General features: G+C 27.9%; 3 protein-coding genes across 3 annotated transcripts in view; 1 reads left to right on the forward strand and 2 right to left on the reverse strand.

The window, feature by feature from the left end:
* Window positions 1–37: 37 nt before the first annotated feature.
* Window positions 38–1,709, forward strand: LOC145743231 (uncharacterized). Its single transcript, XM_082561147.1, has 4 exons — window positions 38–148; window positions 385–776; window positions 872–1,004; window positions 1,179–1,709. Exons 1-4 carry the CDS (start codon window positions 59–61, stop codon window positions 1,344–1,346), a joined length of 783 nt encoding a protein of 260 aa, XP_082417273.1. The 5' UTR covers window positions 38–58; the 3' UTR covers window positions 1,347–1,709.
* A 154-nt stretch (window positions 1,710–1,863) lies between these two features.
* Window positions 1,864–3,598, reverse strand: LOC145742534 (uncharacterized). Its single transcript, XM_082560310.1, has 6 exons — window positions 3,238–3,598; window positions 2,806–3,096; window positions 2,537–2,679; window positions 2,315–2,465; window positions 2,038–2,140; window positions 1,864–1,972 (listed from the first exon to the last, which is right to left on the reverse strand). Exons 1-6 carry the CDS (start codon window positions 3,596–3,598, stop codon window positions 1,864–1,866), a joined length of 1,158 nt encoding a protein of 385 aa, XP_082416436.1.
* A 530-nt stretch (window positions 3,599–4,128) lies between these two features.
* Window positions 4,129–20,282, reverse strand: part of LOC145743773 (uncharacterized) — a 48,491-nt gene continuing 32,337 nt past the window's right edge. Inside the window, exons 48-80 of the mRNA XM_082561816.1 lie at window positions 19,848–20,015; window positions 19,487–19,660; window positions 19,071–19,389; window positions 18,530–18,696; window positions 18,249–18,350; window positions 16,917–17,269; window positions 16,722–16,799; window positions 16,075–16,198; window positions 15,820–15,975; window positions 14,816–14,929; window positions 14,440–14,586; window positions 14,058–14,159; window positions 13,374–13,512; window positions 12,665–12,837; window positions 12,270–12,376; window positions 11,768–11,894; window positions 11,217–11,411; window positions 10,808–10,930; window positions 10,142–10,249; window positions 9,780–9,867; window positions 9,322–9,535; window positions 8,788–8,938; window positions 8,562–8,713; window positions 8,021–8,205; window positions 7,450–7,652; window positions 7,165–7,320; window positions 6,937–7,092; window positions 6,455–6,619; window positions 6,228–6,365; window positions 5,703–5,845; window positions 5,522–5,625; window positions 5,101–5,458; window positions 4,129–4,803 (exon numbers count right to left, since the gene is read on the reverse strand). Coding sequence (XP_082417942.1) covers window positions 4,698–4,803; window positions 5,101–5,458; window positions 5,522–5,625; window positions 5,703–5,845; window positions 6,228–6,365; window positions 6,455–6,619; window positions 6,937–7,092; window positions 7,165–7,320; window positions 7,450–7,652; window positions 8,021–8,205; window positions 8,562–8,713; window positions 8,788–8,938; window positions 9,322–9,535; window positions 9,780–9,867; window positions 10,142–10,249; window positions 10,808–10,930; window positions 11,217–11,411; window positions 11,768–11,894; window positions 12,270–12,376; window positions 12,665–12,837; window positions 13,374–13,512; window positions 14,058–14,159; window positions 14,440–14,586; window positions 14,816–14,929; window positions 15,820–15,975; window positions 16,075–16,198; window positions 16,722–16,799; window positions 16,917–17,269; window positions 18,249–18,350; window positions 18,530–18,696; window positions 19,071–19,389; window positions 19,487–19,660; window positions 19,848–20,015 — 5,295 coding nt within the window. The 3' untranslated portion in view covers window positions 4,129–4,697. The remainder of the gene's footprint in view (window positions 4,804–5,100; window positions 5,459–5,521; window positions 5,626–5,702; window positions 5,846–6,227; window positions 6,366–6,454; window positions 6,620–6,936; window positions 7,093–7,164; window positions 7,321–7,449; window positions 7,653–8,020; window positions 8,206–8,561; window positions 8,714–8,787; window positions 8,939–9,321; window positions 9,536–9,779; window positions 9,868–10,141; window positions 10,250–10,807; window positions 10,931–11,216; window positions 11,412–11,767; window positions 11,895–12,269; window positions 12,377–12,664; window positions 12,838–13,373; window positions 13,513–14,057; window positions 14,160–14,439; window positions 14,587–14,815; window positions 14,930–15,819; window positions 15,976–16,074; window positions 16,199–16,721; window positions 16,800–16,916; window positions 17,270–18,248; window positions 18,351–18,529; window positions 18,697–19,070; window positions 19,390–19,486; window positions 19,661–19,847; window positions 20,016–20,282) is intronic.

Below are 20,282 nucleotides of genomic sequence, written 5' to 3' on the forward strand. Positions count from 1 at the left end.
TTGTAAATTTTATGATATTTTTCCTTTGTGATATCAACTTTAATAAATCTAGGGTAGAATGAGTAAAATACGTGGAAAAGATGAAAGTGTGTTTGTTTTAAAGGAAAGAATAAAGGCATTAGAAAATGAAGTATCAAAATACAAACAGGCAAGACTGATTAAAACACCACAAAATACTTATTTGTTTTCTTTTTTTGCCACGAACTACTATATACGTTAAACTATTGTGCAAATATTTCGCAGTGTGATAAACTTAAGTAGTCTAACCTAACATCATTTTTTAATGTAAACATCACATTTGCTTGTATTAAAACACAAGTTATATACTTTAAATTGCAACAACTTAATGTTCGTTGACCGCAATATGTAAATATATATTTTAAGAGATTGGATGACCTTCGAAAGGCTAAAAACAGTTTGATTGTCAAACGTGAACGAGAAGTAATCGAAGTTGGACATCCAAGTCTCGGCCGAAATTCCGTTGAAATTTCAAAACACCAAGAGTTAGAACGAAAACTTGCTTACTCTGAAGCAACTAGGGTACAACAAGAGAAGGATTTTAGAATCAAGTTAGCAGAAATTACTAAACAAAGAGACAAGCTAACTAAAAGCATTGAGTTGCTAAAAGAAGAACATGGTTTAGAAATTGAACGACTAAAAGCCGAGCTAAGAGAGAAAGGCGCAATCGCAGATGATTCCTCTTCAGAACTTGAGAGATTGCGAGAGAAATTAGAGCTTAAAGCTATGCAAGAAGAAGGAAAACACAGAGAAAATACGTAAGTATATTATGTTTATAACCTTTTTATATTAAGGTTATATATTTTCATATTATAATTCAAGTTTTAACAAGTGTTATAATTTGATATTGTAGTGACAGAGAATCTTACATAAACGGCTTGATAGCGGAGAACGCAACACTGCGTGATCAAGTAGATAATCTTAACGAACAACTTAGTGAAAAAGAGGCGTTGTGGTTACAGGAAACTGACAAGGCTGAATTTAAGGTATTAGGCTTATGGCTAGTCGTTCAACCGATTTTTTTATAATTCCACTCATTCAGTCAAATTTTTATAACTCAAAGCTAAATATGTCTTTTGGCTTGTTTAAATTAGGCATTTATTTCTTTAAATAAAATAGCAGTGTTTTATAGTGAAAGTATACAATGATTTTTGTTTTAGAAACGAGACCAATGGGACGAAAAATATGCAAAGTGGATGGCTGAAACCGATAAAAAGATGGAAGAATTGCGCCAAATTAATGCCCTACTTAAAACCCAGCTGTATAAAAGAACTTCAAAGGAAAAGTTAAATGAAGACACAACTAGCTCCTCCAACAATGCAAATTAAAACACTAGCAATAAATACATATTTTGTTAAAAATGTAGGCTTGACCCTAAGTGTTGAGGCAAACACCAACATATGGTATAACTAACATACCGTTTCATTCAAAAAAAGTAATACCCAAAAATGTCCTAAAAAACTAGGAACTGTAGGAACTGTTAAAGGTTTTGAAACTTATCTAGGGTGTTAAGTTAGCTTAATTAAACACCACAAACTAACATTTTTTGGTAGTTTTACAAATATTTTACTATTTCTTTGCTGGTTTTTGATTGGTAGTTTTATCTTAATTGTTTATGCTACTAGACTTTTGACGTTAAGATTTTGATACTACGTTTCAAAAAGTCATTTCACTACTAAACAATTTCTAAAAATAATGTTTAATACCAGCTTAAAATATATCGAAATAAAAAGAAGTAATAAAACGTAATGTCTTTAAAAATTTACATATAGTTCTCTTACAATTGAGTTTTCTACAAATAATATCCACGCTTGACTCAAGTTTTAAAACAAATTTTAAGTACAGCTACTTGAATACAAGCCTAGGCCTGGGCGCCCTTTTTTTAAAGAACTTGTCGCTCACAATAGATCTAAATGATTGGTCTCTGACGCTATATATCAACACGTTGACTAAACTAAACATAATATGTTTTTTTAAATGTCAGGGTGCTTTAGTTTGTGAATTTTTTTGTTGGCTTACCCGTTAAGAAATGATATATATGTGGTAAGTACAAAAGGAACTGTCAAACGGTCGCAAGAAATGTGATTCAAGAAGTACATAACCTCAACAACAATTACAGGAACTGTCAATAAAAAAACACAAGATTTTTGAAACGAACAACCGCATAACTTTGATACATAGAAAGTTAAATATTAAAACTGCTTTATATTTACTTAACATAGTAGGTCTATGTATGTCAAACTTAGGTAATTCTAACAACGCAAAACTAGCTTAACAAGTTAAGTTTTGTACTTACCTAGCACAATTGAAAAGCCCAGTTGCATAATTGCAACGGTTTTAAATAAGGCTATCTCTCTCTTATTATTAACATAATAAGCATTTCTTATTTCTCTGGCTTTGTTCAGTCGATAGCGAACTATAATCGTCGTTAGAACGGTTAATATTGTCTAAAATACAATCTTTATATTAGTATAATCATTTTTTAATTTTAAAAATTAGTTTTAAAAGCTACATTTACCATTAAAACATATGGAGCTGCAACAAACATATTGACTAAAACTGCCGAAATCGTGAATGAAGATTTCATAGCGTTAACTGGAGAAGCAAAATACAGAAGAATGTTCGAATAGTAAACAAAATCCACCAATCCACTAAACCAAACTGTAAATAAAATTAGACAACAATTAAGTAAGAAAGGAGGAGCTTAGGAAGATAACAAACTACATGTACCAGGCTTTTAAAAAAGAGCACTTACTTATAATACATAAAATATTATTTTAGTTTTACCTGGAAAGGTCGCAGTCATAAAAGCCATTAGCCACACTGCCGCTATTCCACAATAAAATTTAAAATCACTTAATGTTTTGTACTTCAGTGGCCAATTAATGGCGATTAAACGTAAGATTCCTAAATATAGAAGGTGGTACATCGACCCTGTAAAGCCTAGAAGAAAAAATATCCCAGCTAAAGATGCAATTGGAGATCCTACTAATTCAAACTCTTGGGTGATCACTTGTCTAGAGTCTGAGTAGATAGTCCATAAAAAATTGTGCACTACCACCACCAGTAACTGAAAAGCTATACAAAATAATATAAAGTAAAAACTTTAATAGTTAGAAATGAAATGTATGGTAGATCATTGTATGTTTATATTGGTCTACAATACAGTTTATGTAAGGCAAATTTTACTTAAAATGATGCTTGGGTTACATAATGTACCTGATAATAAATCAGCGACAGCTAAGGATGCTTTTATTTTGTTGTAGTTGCTTTTATCCTTGCAGACTACAACTGTCCAAATAACTAGAACATTACCAAACAGTATTAGTAAACCAAGAATAACACAGAAAGCAATAAAAATAAACCCAATCCAGTTGTTACAAGAGCTGCAGTTTAGTAGAATAGTATCATGGCAATCAATTATGGCTGAATCGTTACAAAAAAAGGGAAACCCGCAGATCAGTTTGTACTCAACAGAAGCGGGCATCGTCGAATTTTCAAAACTCAGATTCTGCATTGAATTAGCCTGTATTATTTTACTCATTATCTCACTTTTCTGTTGAAAATTGTTAGACGCCATGTTGTATTTTAAAGTCTGGTAAATTTCGTATAATTAGACGTTACGATTTCTGGTCAAAACTGTTAACTAATCAAGCCCTTCCGCTGTGAATCAGACAGCGTAAATACATCATTACACAAATACAAAACAACTAATTAAATGTACAGTGCCGTACAACGTTTATGACGTAACACTTTTCGTTTTTGATTGATCTATAGCCTGGAAATGACACCTAGTTCGTAAATGTTATAAAACGTATGAAAAAATGTTTTGTTTTTGTTGAATTTATCGAATAATATAAACAAATTGTTCATTTCGCTGGCATATATAGTGGAATAAAAATATAAACTTTTTTGGTGGCTTTAGTCAATATTATTCAGTATTTTCTGCCAAAATTTAGGGTTCGTTTCTTTAATTTAACTTAATCTTAAAATAGCTTACAGTTTTAGTTTTCTTGAAATTCTAGTAGAATGTATTTCTTATATAGGATTCACATTACAAAAAAAACATAACGTACTTAACAGTAAAATCATAGCAAAAAAATACGGTAACATAAGCAAAAACACAAGCAGAGGACGGTTGCTACATTTTCAGTAATAAGTTCACAGTTGCTAAAAATAGTTCAAAAACAATAGTGAAAAATGTTTTAATAGTTAGCCCAACGTATATAAAAAATATATAATTTTTGCGCCTAAATTTTAAATTGACATAAAAAAGTAAAAAAAGGCATTGGCAAAAAAAAACAGTTTCAGTTCTAACTTATATATATATATATATACAAAGTTGTATAAGTTAAACAGTATTATGTTTGGCTAATATAATATCAATGTAAACAATAAAATACCTATGCCTATAATGTACACAATAACCAATATCAATATTTACATAACAGCTATAACAATAATATTGTCCGTTTTATATACAACAATAATAGTATTAATAATAATAAAAAATATTCAACTTTAAACTGAAGTATATAAAGTTGCTACATTAAATTTGTAAGAACCAAATAATAATTTTTTTTCTGAAATATTTTTATTTTTGAAGAACTTTTGTAAAAAATTTAATTTGAAGATATTCTTGGAGGTAGTAATAAATTTTTTTTACATTTATTTTTGTTCTATCTTGGATATCTACTACTGTTTGGCTGTCCCAATTTATTTTGAATATTTTCAAGTTTTTGAATGTATTCGTTCAAAGATGGATCAGTTTGTGAAGGTCTAGACCTAAAACATAAAAATAATAAAATGTTTTAAATAAAAAATAATATATATTTAAACCATTAAAAAAGACAAATTTAAAAGAATTGTTGGAAGTTTTTTTAAATTATATTTTTTCACATATTTTTATTAACTAAATGACTTTAATATTTATTTTAAAAGTTTAAGACAGTACCTCGACAAAAAAATAAAACAAACAAACAAAGAAAATTCAACAAAACTAACAAAGAAAAACAAAAGTGAATTTAAAAGTAATGAAATATTTAATTAATTTTTTAATTTTTATAAAAAAATTTAACTCACCGATTCATTGAAGTATAACTTGACTGATCATTGGTCAACCTTGAATCTCCATTCACCCCATTATAACCCCTTCTTAACCCCGCACTGTACCCTCTATCGCTGGAGGGGTATTCCCCGCTGTAACTCCTCTCACCACCCACCCATGACGTCATTGGTCTCTGCAGGTCAAAAGGGCGATCCGCGTGTGTCCTGGTTGGTTCAAGGGCACTGCGCGGTGGTTCCCCAGTCGGGTAACCCCCGTAGTAAGATGGGGAGATTCCCCCACTACGGGGTGAAGGCGACGGCGTGCGTGACGTCAGCGTATGATGCGATGACGTCATGGGGTCAAAACGAACGCGTGAGGATTGCAAAGGAAAACCTATAAAAAGTAAAAATGATAAAAAAAAATTTTTGTAAAATTTTTGAAATAAATTTTACAAACCATTACTTGACGATGAACTGAGAACGGGGTAACCATGTTTACTCTGGATTGCTTGGCTCACTGTGTTACTAGCCCTCCTCCATTTTCCAACCAAAAATTTTAAACTGAAATTAAAAAAAACAAATGTTAAAATAATTTAAACTTTAAATATGCTTCAAAAATTAAAAAAAAAAATACGAACCGGCACACTGCAATCACAACCCTTACTCCACTCCTGAATCGAGTAAATGCGCGGGACCGATGTGGGATTGGTTTACGGAGTGAATCGTTGTTCGGGTAAGCTCCCATGCGAGCAATAAGAGCTAGCGTTGCTTCTTCACAATCCTATATACAAAAAAATAAATGAATTTTTAGGTTAATTTATTTTTGATTTTTTAAATTTCTAATTAAAGTATTTTTTTTTATATTTATTTATCCTCAATGTAAAAAGGTTGAATTTACAACCTAAACTTAGAGTAACATCAGTTACCCCGACTCCGTCTTGAATTGCCTTTGGCAGATGTGCACAATAAGTACAAAGAGGTCCGAGGTTTGATTACAACCACTGCTAATAAATAAGACCATAAAGTAAGGAACTTAAAGCAATCAAAACCGACTAAATTAATGTTAAGTTATTGAGTTAACAATATTTAGAATTATGCTATAATAAGACTGTAAAATTGGCCTTTTTATATCAAAATACAATTAATAAAAATGTCATTCTTACCTGAAATCCGCCCAACAATAAAAGTAAGTATTTTTTTTGATAAACGAGGGATTTTCTAAAGCTTTCAGCTCTTAAATATCTTGTGTATAATTTGTGCATTCTTGTCGCCATTTTCTGTTGGTTTTGATGAGAAGGAGACTAAGAAAAATTTGTAAAAATGAAAATTTGAAAAACATTATAAAAAAACTGAAAAAAAATTTTAAACTGAAAAAAAATTTTTTTTTTACGTTAACTGGAGGAGTGATTTCTCCTGCTCTTTTTTGTTCCTGGAGGACCTCAATTGCATCTTGGAGTCTTCTCATCTCGGATGCGGATTGAGCTGCATGCTCTGCTAGTTCCCCATTTTGCTCCAACAAGCGATCATTAAAATCACTTGCTTGAACGGCATTGTTCTAAAAAAAATGAAAGTTTGTTTAAAATTTTAAGTTTTTGTAAATTTTGAAAAACTTTTGCAAATTGTAATACTGAAAAGTTATATTTTAGATGAATCTTAAGAAAATTAGACTATTAGATTAATAAACAAACTTTTTTGTTAAAAATGATAATCAAAATGACATAAATTTAAGACTTCACAAAAAATGATTTAAAATTTTTTTTTTATAAAAAGGGCTTAATTTATTTGCATCTTAGAATATATAAGTAATTAAATAGAATATTTTAAGTTAATTTTTTCCCAAATTTTTATTTTTTAAAAAGGAGAAAAACTTACTCTGTTCGGAAGAGAGAGATTGGTGTACAGATCTTTTAATTCTCCCTGGATGTCTCCTAGAGATCTTCTTAACGACTCCAACTTCTCACCATCAGAGGACAGCACAGAAGAAGAGGGGGAAGAGTGATCTTTAGTTGTTGGATGATCAACCAAATTCTTAAAAAAAAATTGAAAAAAATTAAAATAAAAAATTTTAAAATATTTTAAATTTTTTAAAAATTAACAAACTTGTAATTTTGATGCTTCCAATTGAAGATGTTGTCGAATCGACTCAAGTTGTCTTCTGCGAGCAAGAAGATTTTCCTGATCCTCCCGAGGAGTCAAAGTCCTCTCTTGCAACTCCTCCAACTCTTTGATCCTCTTTTGAGCTTCTCTTTTTCTCATCTGAAAAAAAAAAATTAATCATTTAAAAAAAATTGTTAAAAATAACTAAGGATGATTAAAAAATAAATGTATTTAAAAAAAACTTTTATTAGTGTTATTATTACAATTAAAAGATTTTTATTTTTTTACTTTTTCGGTTTCGAGAGCAGATTGAAGATCGTTTCTTGCTCTTCTTTCATTTAAAATTGCTTCATCTCTTGCAACTCTCTCCTCTTCCAGTCTTCTTCTTGCTAAAACATTTTCATCTTCGGCAATTCTTCTGATCTCCTCCTTTTCTTTCTCTGCAACATCAACTCTCATCTGGACTCTCTCAGTCTCCTGTTTTGCATCCTCTGAAAAATGAAAACTTAAATTTATATTTTTTTAAGTCAATAGCTTTCTGGATAACTTTTAACAAAAAATAAGGGAAAGTCCCCTAAAACATAGGGCCCCCAGGATAGTGCCCCTTTTAGCAAAATGTTACCCATAATAAAATACCTCATGGTTTAATACCCACCCTTGAAAAATATTGCAACAAAATGACCCATCTAAAAAGTAGTAACCCCCTATAACATACAGCCCCTTAAAAAAATACCTTGGCAAAAAACAACCCCTAAAAAGTAGTAACCCTCCAAACAAGTTCCCCCCTGAAAAATATTTCTGCAAAATACCACCCCTAAAAATTGGTAAACCCCCTAAAAATTGGTAAATAAAGGCTTACCTAGAATTGCTTGTAAATCGTTGACAGTTGCACGGTCATGAGCTCGAGCCTCGGCGGTGACAAGTCTCTCGTTCTCCAGTTCCTCTTGGATGTGACGACTCAGCGATGTTTCTCGCTCGAGGGCGCTCCTGAGTTCCTCGTTTCTACCTTGCTCATTTTGGATTTCGGAAGAAAGGTCCTCACATCTAAGAAATTTTATAAAAATCTTAAAATTAGGTTTTTTTTACAAAATGTCTTTTACATAAAAATGTTTTTTAATTCACCAACTGCATTTTTTTTAAATTATTTTATTGTTTTTTTTTATTTAAGATAGTTTCTTTTTTGATAATGTTTTAAAAATCTTTAGTTTTTATTTTATCATCTTTTTTTTTAAATATTTTACAGAATAAATTTAATTTTTTTAATTTTAAAATTTATTTTTTTAATTTGCTTACCTATAGTAAATCCTCCTTTTAATAAGCACAAAAAAAATTAAAATAAAATTAAAAAATAAATGTTTAAATATAATATCTAAAATTGCATAAAAAGAATTATTTTTTACCTATTTTGTAGTTGTGTTATATCGTCCCTAGCTGTTGCTTTGACAGTATTAAGTTCTTGGTGCAATGCATTCACATTTTCCCTTTCAACTTCCACGGCTTTGAATGCTTCAACTTTGTGTATTTCTTCTATTTGGATTGCATTTTGAAGCTCCTAAAAAATTTAATTAAAAAAATTTTGAAAAAAAATTTAAACTAAAAAAAAATTTGAAAAAAATTTTTTTTTACTTTGATTTGTTCATCTTCGATTGCAATTTTTTCAAGTTGTTTCTCTTTTTCTTCTCTAAGTTCAGCTTTTAACATTTCACCTTTTCCTAATACTTGGTTTAAATAAACTTCAAGTTGTTTGTTTTTGTCAACAGCATTGTCCAACTCACATCTGGGAAAAAAAAGAGTTTTTTCGTTTTCTAAAAATTCTTGTGATTTTTTGTTTAATTTTTAAAATTTTTTTAAACAAAAATTAGTTTTAACAGAAAACTGCCAAAAAATTTTTTTTTAAATATTTAACAATATTTATATCACAACTTTAGAGTCATTAAGTAAAATTATGCCAAAAATTACCATAAAAGTTTTAAAATATATATTTTAAAAACCATATTTTACACAAAAAATTAGAGGATATCAGATTACAAGCCATAAGGCTTTGGGTTCCAGCCACACCAATACCACAACAGGCCCTTTTTAACAAAAATCTAAAATCTACTAATTTAAAAAAAAAATTAAAAACCTTTTTAATAAAACCCGATAAAATGCTAAACTTACTGTATATCTTCAATCTGCTGCTTTGCCTTCGAGTTTTCTTTCTCAGCTTTTTCACTTATCGAAGTCAACTCCGAGTTTACCTCTATAACTCGCTCTCTTTCTTCCCCCAGTGTGTGAAGTAACTCTTGAGTTTTGAGTCGTTCTCCGTCGAGTGAAGTTCTGAGATCGTCACTAATTGTTACTTCTTGGTGAAGTCGAGTGTTGAGTAACTCAACTAAAAAGAAAAAAATTTACTCAAATTGAAAATTTTCCTCAAAAGAAAATTTTTACTTAAATTAAAAACTTTACATAAATTTAAAATTGACTCAAATTAAAAATTTCACTTAAATTAAAATTTTTACTCAAACTCAATTTTTTACTCAGATAAAAAAATAATTCCTAAGTATCAAATAACATATAATACTTTAAATACCAATAATATAAGCAACCTAATAAAAAAAGAATTTTTATTTTTTTACCATCACATTTATGTTGTGCTTGTTCTTGCTTTGTTAAACCTTCAGCTAACTTGTATTGGGTTTGTAGTTCATTTATTTTCTCTTTGGCCTAAAACAAGACAAAATTTAAAAAAAAATACAAATACAATAAAATTAAAAAAGTATCTTGAATTGTATAACACAAAGTGTCTACTGTATTAAAAATATTGAATAAATTGAAATGCATTAAAATATCCGTAAAAAAACACTTATTTTTAAAAAATTATTAAATTTTAAAGTTAAATATCTTTAAAAAATGCAATTTTTATAAGTTAATAAAAAAATGTGTTATTAGTTTCAGTTGAGAGATTAGTTTAAAAAAATAAAAATAAAGTAACAATTACCTTTTCAAGTTGTTGTTTTCGTTCTACTTTAAGTTGATTAATATCCTCAACTAATCTATCCCTGTCAGCTGCCAACAATCTTTCCAACTCACTTTTATGTTGAAGATCCTGAAAAAACAAATGAAAATTTAAATTTAAAACTTCAGCAAAAAAAATCTTGCGAACAAAATTTTGGTAATTTTTTTTGCCGCAATAACTTTGTATTTTGTACTATATAGTTCAAATAGAATATAGTTTGTAAATATAACATAAAGCTCAGCCAGTTAAAAGTTGTTTTGTGAAGAAAAGCTCAAAATAAGTTTATATTAATTTTCGTTATTTTTTTTGCCGCATAAACAAGTTAAATGCTCTTAGTAAACCCAGTTAAATATTAACCATAAAGAAATTAAATTAATATTTCATGAAGGGGATCTGGACGTCCAGTATCACAATTTTTAACTTAAAATAGTTAAATAAAAGAATGAAATTGGTACCTTTAGAACCTTAATTGAAGCAAAATTGTTATTATAAAAACACAACAGTTAACAGATACGCATGCAATGACAATTAAAAAACAAACAAAAAATTTTTTTTTTATAAATTTCGAGATGACGTTTTAATATTTTTATTCCAACACCGTATGACACGATATCATGCCACATGCCACCTAAAAACAAGGGTAGTAACCGTCTGGGCATGGTCAGTGACACGAGTAGTTAGTCTTCTCATTTCGTGTCTGAGTTTTACGAGCTCAGAGGTAAAAGCAAGATCCCAAACTCGAATACAAGAAAGTTGCTCGCCATTTGATTGCTAATTTATTTTTTAAATTTTAGAGTATAATATTGAATTAAATTTAAAAAACACTTGAAAAACAATTACTACAGAAAACTGCCGAATTTACCAGCAAAAAAAATTTTAATAACAATTTTTTTTTTATTTTTCGAAAAGTTTGACAAAAGTAATATCACAAAATTTAAAAAATAACAAAAAAGATTTAAAAAAAAAGAAAAAATATTAAAAAGGATATTTTAATAATCTTGGTTCTTTTGTTTTTTAATCCTAACAATTTTGTTTTAAAAAATTTATTTATTTTTACCTGATTTCTTATTTTCCTTTCCAATGCCTCCAATCTGCTTGGAGTGTTTAAGTCGTCACCCACTTCTGCTTGTGCTTCGATTACATTGGCTCGTAGCTCAGCCAATAGGGCGTGGCGTTCACGCTCGAATAAATCAGCAACTGCACGTAAGAGTTCACCTCGCCATAATAGATTTTGATCATCATCCGTCAAATTCTAATAAAATCCAATTTTTTTACTTAAATTACTAAGTTACTAAAATTTTTAACATTGTATTACTTTTTTATCTTAATTGAGGTCCTGGGTTCGATTCCCACTGCTCTTATGATATTGCACTGTTAATTAAGGCACAATGAACAGTATAAACCACTGCTGAGCCAATACTTAATCAGCAGCTTAATTACCAGGCAAATATAATCTATCTTAAACTGCCAAAGAAACTCTGAGACTGGGTCATGGTTAGTGATTTTGCTCTAGGTTTAGGCCATAAAGTCAACCTTGCCACATCGAAAAAAAATAAATATTTAAAACATAAATTAAAAAAATGTTAAATACAAATTTTTTATGCTTACAGCTGCATCATTAGCAGTTTGTGTAAGAAGTTCCTTTAAAGTTTGGATTGCATCGATTAAAGCCAACTTTTCTGTCTCCCAAGCAAGTTTAAGTGCCTCAATATCAACTGACTGTAACGGTTCATCACTAAAAAATAATAAGATGTTTAACAAATTTAATCAAAAATAAAAAACAAATGAAAGCAAAACATTTTAATTTTACTACATGACGTTCTGGGTTCGATACCTACTGCTTATAATTTATAGTGCCCTTAAAATTTCCAGAAACTTCTGTACATACATCGATGATAAAAAAGCATTTAAATTCAGTCTTTAAGTTATAAAAGATTGAAATCATCAAAAAGTTTCATTTATTTTAATTTTTAAACACAAATATAAATAGTGAGGCCTAAATACCCAAAATACAAATAAAATACACTTTGAAAAATTAGAAATGTTTTAACAAACTTTGTTTAAAAACATTTGCATAACAAACTTTATTTACAAAAAAAGATATTTTTACCTGGTTTGAGCAGATATAGATTTATTAGCTTGATGGTGTCTTATAAACTGAAGTTCAGACAGAGATAAAACTTGGACACCCTCATTATGTAAACGAGATATTAAATGCTGCAATAAATAATTTAACATAAAGTTAAAATATCTATATAATATAAGAAGTATTTTAACAAATTTCTATTAAAAAAGAATTAAAAATTTAAAAATTACTTTAATTATTACAAAAAATTTACTTTAATTATTATATACATAGAATTATAATTGTTACGAAGAATTTTATTGAAAATACAATTAAACCTAAAAAATGGGCAAAATAAAATGTTAAAATAAAATAAATTGCCTAAAAATTTAAAAAAATATATATTTTAATTAAATTAATTTTAATTATTTTTTACTAACTTGTAATTTTTCAGAAATATCTTTAGAGGGAGAAGACCTTGTGCTTCCACCATTATTATCCTTACTAGCCATTAAACCATCAGTAGCAGTGGTTAGTTGACTAATAAGATCGTTGTCTAGTTTGTCAGCAAGATCAAGTTCACTTCTAAGACGCTGGGCAAGTTCACTGTCACCTAAATTAAATTTTAATTTTATTTTCATAAAAATTTTTGATAAAAAATTTTTTTCAATTTATTTAAAAAAAAAATTCAATATTTTTTCCTGTAAACTATTCTTATTTACATAACTTAAAGAGTATTTAATGCTAAGCTTGATAAAAACACAGAAATCGATATATATCACACAAGTATCACACATTTTGTAATAAAGATAAAAAAAAAATAACTGTTGTAAACTCCAGCAATTATAATTTATAATATCCCAAACTGCCAAAGGCAACTCTAGACTGGGTCGGGGTAACTGATGTTACCCTATGTTTAGGTCGTGAAGTTGACTTTTTCACATCGAGGATAAATAAATATAAAAACAATGTATACTAACAAGAAAAAATTAAATACACAATTGTTATACTATTTAAAAATATAACAATTTTTAAGTTTTTTTGTCATTTAAAAAATTATGCAGAATAAAAAGTAAAATATAAATCCAAAAAATTAAAATAGAAACAATACAAAAGTGATTAAAAAAAAAAAAGAAAAAATTTTCTTACCTGAAATTGATTCTGATAAAATCTCAGAAATCTCGAAACGATGTTTTTGCTGAAGTTCCTGGATGCGAGCTTCTTCCTTCTCCTCCTGCTCTTTTCTTGCAACTTCCACTGCTTCCTCAAGCTCCTGAGCAAATTTCTCCTAAAAAAATTATGTTTTAATAAAAAATTATTTTTTGAAAAATGATTTAAATTTTTTTTAGTTTAATATTTTTTGGGTGACATATGGGGCTCTTCTTTGGGTGATATATGGGGCTAATTGTTCCTTAAAAGTGGGTGGAGGTATTTTAGGAGGGTATTGTTTTGGAGGTTAGTTTTGTAACATTTTTAGAAACAACTTAAAAAAAAAATTTGTATAATTTTGTATGAACTGGCAGCATGGTGTAGTGGTAAGAACACTTGTTACACCACACATGAGATCTTGGGTTCAATCCCCACTAACCTCATGTTGTAGCGCCCTTAAGTATGGCGCTATAAACGATATGAACTCCTGCTGAGCCAGCACTTAATCAGCAGCATAATTATCGGGCAATTATTAATTTATAATATCCCAAACTGCCACAGGCAACACGAGACTGGGTCGGAGTAACTTGTTACTTTATGTTTAAGTCGCGCGTTCAACTTTCCCACATCGAGTATAAAGATATATACAAAAAAAAAAGATTTAAAAATAAACAACCAAATTACTTGAATTTCTTCAACTTTTTTCTGATGCTCAAGTCTTAAATTTTGAATAAACTCTTGGGAGTTTTTCTCTGAATCTTCACTACTTGTTGATGAAGTTCGACTCTGCAATATATTCAACAAAAAATATTTATATATTATGTTCAAAAAACACCATTTAAAATTTTTTTTTAAATAAATACAAAGTAAATGTGTACAAATATTTATAAATCTTGCCAAAAAAAAAAAAAATTTGAATAAAAAATGATAAAAAAATAAAAATAACATAAACATATGCTATACCACAATATTCTTAAAAAAGTTTAAAAAAGAAAAAAACTTTTGCTAAAAAAATAATAAAAAAAAATTTCATATTTTTTTTCGAAAATAATTTTACTTTACTTACTTGTGGTTTAGTAGGAGCCGAGACATCAAGTTGATTATCTTCAGTCTCAACTTGAGTAAATTCCTTTAGTTCACTTAACTCACACTCAAATTGAGTGACTTCAGCTTCATGTTTGCTTGTTAAATTTTCCAACTCCATTAAATGAGACTAAAAAATAAATTAAAAAAAAAATTAATTAATCGTAAATTTCAGTTTAATTTTATCAATAAAAGCTGACTGTATAATAAAGCGAAAATAACTTAATTTTAACAATTTGTATAATATTTATGATATATACTTCCAGTAAATATTACACAATTACTTAAGTTAAAAACAATTTTTAAACTTAAAAAAAAACTCAATTTAAAAACTCTTTCATGTCTGGTAAAATTTTTACCTGCTTCATTGTATCAACTTCAATTTCTAACTCATTAGCTTTTAGAGTTAAATCCTCAATTTGAGTTAAAAGGCGTTGCTTTTCTTGAGTGCCTTGCTCAATTTCTAACTCAAACTATTACAAAAATAAAGTTATATTAATAAAATAAATTTTACTTGAAGTTTTACTCAAAAATTAACTTTAATTTAAAGAACTTAAATAGCAGAAATATTAACTTAACAACTTACTTAAAGTAAGTAATTCAAGTTATCTCAATTCTAACTCAAACTTAAAAAATCAATTTATATTAGAAATATAAATCTTAAACAAACCTTATTTTTACTTAAAAATTCACTTCGATAAAAAAACTTTAATGACAGGAATCTAAACTTAACAACTTACTCAACATGAGCAATATTAAATCTATGACGGAAAACAGAATACATTTTATAAAAAAAATCACTAAATAAATAAAAAAATTTTATATAAAAACTTAAATAAACACACTTTGTTAATCTTGACCTAAGTATTCAAAACAATAAAAACAAACAACCCAATGTCCAAAGTAAACAAAAACTAATCTTATCTTAAAAGATAAACAAACAACTAATGTGAAACTTAGCTAAACAAAAAAATATTATTTAACAATGATTTTAAACTAAAAACTACATAATAGCACATATATTATAACAATTTTTTAACAACTTTTTTTTTAACAAGTCTTATTAATAAATATAACTTAATATTAAACATGTATATTAAGCAAAATAAATTCAAGTACTTTAATTATCCACTTAAATTTAATATTAGCAGATTTGTAATTGATATGAATATGATTATTATAGGTAAGTATCTTGTATTGAAATTGTTAAGTAAGCTATTTCATTACTGTTTTAAATAATATGTCAAAAAATTAAAAACTTTCAATAAATAAAAATTTTAAAAATTTAGGCATTGAATCATAGATTTAAAATTAATTTATTTTCTGAAATTATTTTTAAATAATTATTTAAGAGTTTATTTACCTCATTTTCCTTCTCCTTGAGTAGATCCTCCAGCTTCTTGACATCATCATCAACTTTTGAAGTCTTCTTCTCCATCTCTAACTTGTGGTTGTCCTCCAGTAGAGCAGAGCACTCTTTTTGGACATCAACGAGCAACGTCTTCGTCTTTTCGTATTCCTTAAAAAATTAAAAAAATTTTTTTTTTTAAAACTTAATTTAATAAATTTTGCTAACTTAAAAATAATAAAAAAAAAATAAAATTTCTTTTTTATTTACTTTTACAGCTGTAGATAATTTATTCAAAGTTTCTTTTAATTTTCCATCCAAGTTTTCAATTTCTTGTTTAAATTCAAGTTGTTGGTTGGCTAAATCTGCCTCCAATTTCTCAACATCGCATTCACTAAAAAGTCAAATTTAAATGTAAATTTAACACATTTTTATAGGTGGCACAGTCACTGGATAACCATTATTCACACTATTAGGTTCCATGTATGATACACACTGTTGCCATAGTGTAACAGGTAAGTAAGGTGCAACAAGTACCAACAAAAACTTTAATATCTATTTAAAGAGGCTTGGTGGTGTATATGTATGTCTTAGTCAATTGTGGGGCTGGCAAACATTAGTTAAGAGTTGCCACTATATTACCACAATTAAAATGCAGACCAAAAAATATCTAAACATGACAAATGCAACTAAAAACTGGGTTAAAATAATAAAAGCGAGTTTATATTGCCACTTAATTATACACTTTATTAAATAATAAAAGAATAGTTTAATACCAAAGTTTCAGAGTTCGACTACCATTATAGTTTAATACCAAATAGTTTAATACCAAAGTTTCAGAGTTCGACTACCATTAAACACATGTCACAAGGTTTTAAAATCAGCATAAAAATTATGGTAAGAATAAGACTATTTACCTTTGCTTTAACACTTGCTCTAATTCCTCTGAACGTTGTTTTATTTTTTCGTATTTTGTGCTCAATTCTTCCAATAATCTGAAATAATAATAAAATTGTTTTATTATATTTTTTTTCATTCTACCCAATCTTAAATACAAAAAATTATTTTCAGATTTTTATGAAATTGGATTAAAATAAATTTTTTCGACTTACAAAGATTTTTCTTCAATAATTTCTTTATTTTCAACAATTTTACTCTTTAAAATTTCAATTTCATTTTTTAAAGAATCATCTTTAAGATCCATTGACTCTTCGTCAGATTTCTCTGACTCTACATCACTTAAATTGTTTTGTGAAGAAGCAAGATTTAAAGAGTTTTCTTTGGAGGAGGAGGAGGATCTTGCAGATTTTTTATCATTTTCCTTGTTTTCACCATCCAATGAATTGTCTTCGGAAGAGCAAAAAGAGTTCACAGATTCGCTCTCGGAGGAAGAAAAGTCATCCTCCTGGTCCGACTCATTTTGATCCGAAGTAGATAAATTTTCATCCACTTCTGTCTCCTCCTCCTAAAAAAAAGATTATTTTCTGTTAAAAAACTAATAAAAAAATGAAAGAAAAATTTAACAAAATATTAAATTATAATAAAGAAGAAAATTTAATACAGAAAAATGATTGAAAAATAAGTTATTTAAAATTTCAAACAAATTGAGGAAACAAAATCACAACTACAACATTGAACCAACAAATCTTTAAATTCTACATACTTCAAATTTAGCCCCAGGCAATTTGTATTATCAAAAATTTATTAAACGCTAGATGACAGTACAGAGCTATAATAACAAAACAAATTTTACCCAAAATTTAAAAATTTTTTTTTCAAAATAGCTCATTAAAATTCCCAGTCAATTTTAAAACTTATTAAAATAACATTTTTTTTTATTTTTTAACAAACTCAATTTTAAAACTTGGCAGTTTTAATAAAGACACAAAATTAACTTACTAAAAAGAGGTATTAAATTGGAAAAAGAATGATTGGCCAAAAAACAAGCAAAAAATTATAAAAAACACAAAAAAAAAAAACACCTTTCGAAAATGCCAAATCTCACCAATCTCAACAATTGCACAAACTGCACTATAGTAAACAAGGTATAAGGTCTTGAGTTCGATCCCCAATGCTCTTACACTGTAACGCCTTAGAGTTAAGCGCTATAAACTCCTGCTAAGCCAACACTCAATCAGCAGCTTAATTATTGAGCAAATATAATCTATAATATTCCAAATTTACAAAGTTAGCTCGAGACTGAGTTGGGGTAACTGATGTTATTCTATGTTTAGGTCATAAAGTCGGCCTTTCCACATCGAAGATAAATAAATGTTAAAAAAATTGTACATGTGAAAAAGAAATTAAGTGTGCTTAGAACTAAAAATAAAACATCTTATATTTCACATGTGAATAGCAACAGCGTTGCAACGAATTTTACAAATTACTTCCGTTACGATTAAACGACCGCGACAATATTTAGTTTTCTTCAGCTCTGTGGTTACCTTCTGGACTGACTGCGGATGATTTATTTTGATCAGATCTTGCTCCTCCTCCATGGAGATATCAACATCCGGACTTTGTTGTGCCTCCTCAAGATTTTTTATCTAAAAAAAATTTTTGTTAAATTTTAATAAAAAATTAATAAAAAATAATAATAAAATTTAAATTTGAAAAATAAAAAAAATAATTAGTTTAAATACAAAATTAATATGCCAAAAAAAATTTAAAAACATCTAAATTTCCAAAAAATTAACATTTTTGATTTAATTTTCTTTTTTCTAACCTTCTGGTTAAGTTGCTCATTTTCATGAAGTTTGTTATTAAGATCATTCTCTAAAGTTGCCATTAAATTTTCAATTTCTATTTTTTCTTGTTCTCTGTTTATTAAAATTCTCCCGATCACACTTTCTGGATGTTGTTTTAGTTCGTCCTCTACTTTTTCAAGTTTTTCTAAAAATAAATTAAGGTTAATATCTATAAATATTTAAATTAAAAAAATTGGGAAAAAGTTAGAGTAAAAATGTCTTAAAAAATATATATATATTTAATATCAAAGTTATTTTTATTATTATGCAATGTTTAATTTAACATAAAACATTGTAACTATTTACTAAAAATACATATTTACTACAAAAAATTGACATAGAAAATTTTAAGTGGTCAAAATAAGCTAAGATTTTTGGATAAAAAGTTAAAAATAAAAAAAGATTCAGAAAATATTTAAATGGTAAAAATAAAAAAAATCTAAGCATAAATGATCTTGTTTTTTATTGTAAAATTTAATAAAATAAATTGTAAAAAATTTAAAAAGCGATTTAGATTACCATTTAACACAACTTGATCTTCATTTTTAACAGCATCCTCATCCGCGAAAGACATTAAATCTTCCTTGTCATTTGTCTCCTTCTCCAACCTCTCCTCCAGATCCCGGATTAGCTCTTTGATGTTTGGAGGAAGATTAAAAAGATCTTTTTTCTCAGAGTCCTCTTCCGATTGTTTCGAAAACTCTGTAATTTGATCCCGTTCCTCATTTTGATCCTGGACTCTTCTTAGAGTCTCTCTAAGATGAAGATTTTCTTCCTGAAGAGCTTCGAGTTTTTGTTGCTCCTCATGTCGAGTGAGATCTCCCATCGTAAGGTCCACCTAGTGGTAATATAAAATATATTATATTGTTTCTATATATAAAAAAATTCAAAAATTTTCAAAATTTCAAAAAAAATGTTTGAAAAGATTTTTTTACCTCGTGAATTCCGGTGTCTCCCTTATCCTCCTCTTCTTGCTTGGGAGGAGCAACCTCCAGCTCATTTTCCACTTCTACTTGGACTTGCTCTTCCATGTTTGCTGCAATCTCCTCTTTAAGAAATTTATTTTCTTCCAAGAGTTGCCTGATTTCTTGTTGTAGAGCAGCAACAATCTAAAAATTTTTAGATTGTTATTTTTTTAGTTTTTTTTAAGACTGTTATTTTTTAGATTGTTTTTTTGAGAAAGTATTTTCTTTTGTATTGTTTTAAAGATTGTAAAAAGTTTAATTTAAAAATAACAAAACATTTTGAATTTATTTTATTTGGAATTTATAAAAAAAAATGATAAAATATTTTTACTTGTGTTGTGTTATTATCCCCATTATTCTGTACACATAAAAGCTGTTGTTTTAACAAGTCTATTTCAGCATTCTTTTCCTCCAGTAGGTGGTGTGAGAGAGCTTGTAATTGTTCTGATTCGGTGACTTCCGGATGAAGAGGTTGCTCATTAGCTTGCTCAAGCTCCTCCTAAAAAAAAAAAAAATTTTTTTTAATTTTTTTTATTTGGATTCTAGGTGATTTTTTTTAATGTTTAGAAAAAACTTTTAAATTTCTAATAATTTTAATTATACCAGTCATTTTAATTGTTGTAATATGGTTACAATTCCTAACTAATATTTTTTATCTGAGATAATTTACCTGCGCACCACAAATGACAGTTTAATTTGTAGGCCTATAAATTGGACATACATTATATATACTAAGCTTCACACTTAAAGTATTAGTTTAATTTAC

This window comes from Corella eumyota, chromosome 2, assembly GCF_963082875.1.
Source record: "Corella eumyota chromosome 2, kaCorEumy4.1, whole genome shotgun sequence".
NCBI lineage: Eukaryota > Metazoa > Chordata > Ascidiacea > Phlebobranchia > Corellidae > Corella > Corella eumyota.